Here is a 2500-nt window from a genome sequence, read left to right as displayed (position 1 = left end):
TAAAATATATGTATATGTTTGAGTATGCACTAGCATGATTATTTTCATTTCATTTTGTTTTATTTTGTTTTATTTTGTTTTATTTTTTCATCATTACGTAGACGTCGTGGGCTAGATTGTCGTACAAATAAAATGCATCAAAATTCTTTTGATCAATTTGAAGTTTTGGATTTAACTTGTCTATAGGTATATTTAGATAGTCACTAATTTTTAATTTAATATTTGTTATAGCTTTTTCTATAACATTATCATCTGAAGCAAGAAATTTAAAATTATTGTTTGTAAGAATAAAATTAAAAATACATAAATCTTTTATCCATATAGATAAAGGATTGTATATATAAAAAAATTTTGAAAATTGTACACCGCAATTTAGATTTAATTTATGTATTTGTTCTGAATAAGATTGACTGACTGTCGTTAGATTTTCATTCATATAATTTATATTTACAAAATATTTATAATCGATAACTTTATTATCTTTTATAAAATAATTATTAGTAATATTAAAATTATTATTAAAATATAATCTATCTGATTTTAAATGTATTTTGTTATTTTCTGTATATAATAAACATAAATTAATCTTTTCATTAATATTGTAATTTTTAACATAATGAAATTTAACAATACGTAAATCTTTTTCATTAATGATTTCAAAACATATTGGACATTTTTTCCATATCTTTTTTTCTTCATCAATAAAATATTTTAAAATACAAAAAAAACAAAATATATGTCTACATTTGGTTATTCTGGGACATATAATATTATCTTCAAGACATATAGGACATGTTAAATAAGTATTATCATATATAATATAATCAACCTTTTCAATTTGATCCCATTTTATATGTTCATCAATATTCTGAAGTAAATAATCTTTTTCTTTTACATAATATCTAAAATTACAATTAACATATTGATTAATATTTTTTTTTACATATGGATAAGTACATCTCTTTTTAAATAAATATATTCTTGTTGGTTTATATCTATTATAATTTACTAAATAATTCACTTTAGTACCTTTCTTATTTTTTTTAGTATCCTTTTTTTTATTTTTTTCCTCATTTATATTTCTAGGACTGCTAACACTTATATCACAACTTTCATATGATTCATATTTATGCGATCCTTCCACATCACTCTCATTTATACGAAATATCTCCTTTTCCAATTTTATATTTTTGTTTAATTTATTTTTCTCCTTATATCTACTACTCTCATTTTTTATATATTTATGATCACCATTCATTCTTGGTTATAACATATACACGTGCAAAAATTACATATACATACATAAATATATATCTTATTCGGTATGTATATTTTGATCTCTTTTTAAGACAACTTTATAAATATAAGTAGGTAAGCACATATATATATATATATATAATATGTATATTTTTTTTTTTTTTTTTCTTTATATGTACACGTACTGAAATTTCAAATGATGTTACCTTATTCTACAAGATGAAATCATATATTTTTATTTTGTTTTTAAATTTATTTCATCTTGATAAGAAAACAATAAATACATAAATATAAATAAATAAATAAATTTATATATATATATATATATATATATATATATTTTATGGACATAAAAAGGACGAATTTTTTTTGATTTAAAAGAAAAAAGTATTCACTTTCTAAAGCTGCAAAAGTGAGAAAACAATATGGAAAATTACAAAAAAAAAAAAAAAATAAATAAATAAATAAATATAATATATATATATATATTTATATATATATAAATTGATTACATAAATATAACCAAATTATGTAGTGTATTTTAAAAGTGTACCGTTTCAAAATATTATAATATATATATATATATGTTGTAAGGCAATTTGTGTTACTAAAATTGGAGGTGTTTTATATTATATACATATAAATAAGAAATGAAATGTTATATAATATAAATAATATATATCCATTTATATATATATATATATATATATATATATATATTTATATTTATATTTATATTTAAAATTTTATATAAATATCAAAGTTAAAAGCAAAATTCATCTAAATATAAAAACAAAAGAATAAAAAATAAAAAGTATGAAAATATATTATATCAATTTTGTTTTTTTCAAAATTTTTTATATAGCCAAAATTATGTTTTATGAAAGAAAATATACATGACTACAATATCGGATAAATGTATTATATATATATATATATATATGTATATAATGACATATATTTATTTTAATTGTAACAAAATATTATATAATATATATACATATAATAATATTGATTCATTTATTTATATACATTTTTTTTAAATTAGAATGTATATGAAATAATATTGATGTATTATATTATAATATATAATTACTATGGTATTTTTTTTTTTTTTTTTTTTTTTTTTTTTTTTTTTTTTTTTTTTTTTTTTTTTTGTTTTTTTTGAATATTTATATTAAAAATATTTTTTTTAAACTTAAAATATATTTTTTTTTTTTTATGTTTTAAAAATTTAATAAGC

At 16.3% G+C, this 2500-nt stretch overlaps 1 protein-coding gene across 1 annotated transcript in view; it reads right to left on the bottom strand.

The window, feature by feature from the left end:
- Nucleotides 1–1258, bottom strand: part of PRSY57_1011400 (E3 ubiquitin-protein ligase, putative) — a gene marked incomplete at both ends in the record, with an annotated part of 3529 nt that extends 2271 nt beyond the window's left edge. The window contains one exon of the mRNA XM_012907703.2: nt 98–1258. Coding sequence (XP_012763157.2) covers nt 98–1258 — 1161 coding nt within the window. The remainder of the gene's footprint in view (nt 1–97) is intronic.
- Between the last annotated feature and the right edge of the window lie 1242 nt (nt 1259–2500).

This window comes from Plasmodium reichenowi, chromosome 10 (genome assembly GCF_001601855.1).
Source record: "Plasmodium reichenowi strain SY57 chromosome 10, whole genome shotgun sequence".
NCBI classification, from domain to species: Eukaryota; Apicomplexa; class Aconoidasida; order Haemosporida; family Plasmodiidae; genus Plasmodium; species Plasmodium reichenowi.
Note: the sequence above shows the minus strand (reverse complement) of the source record. Positions and strands in the feature narration are given on the sequence as shown.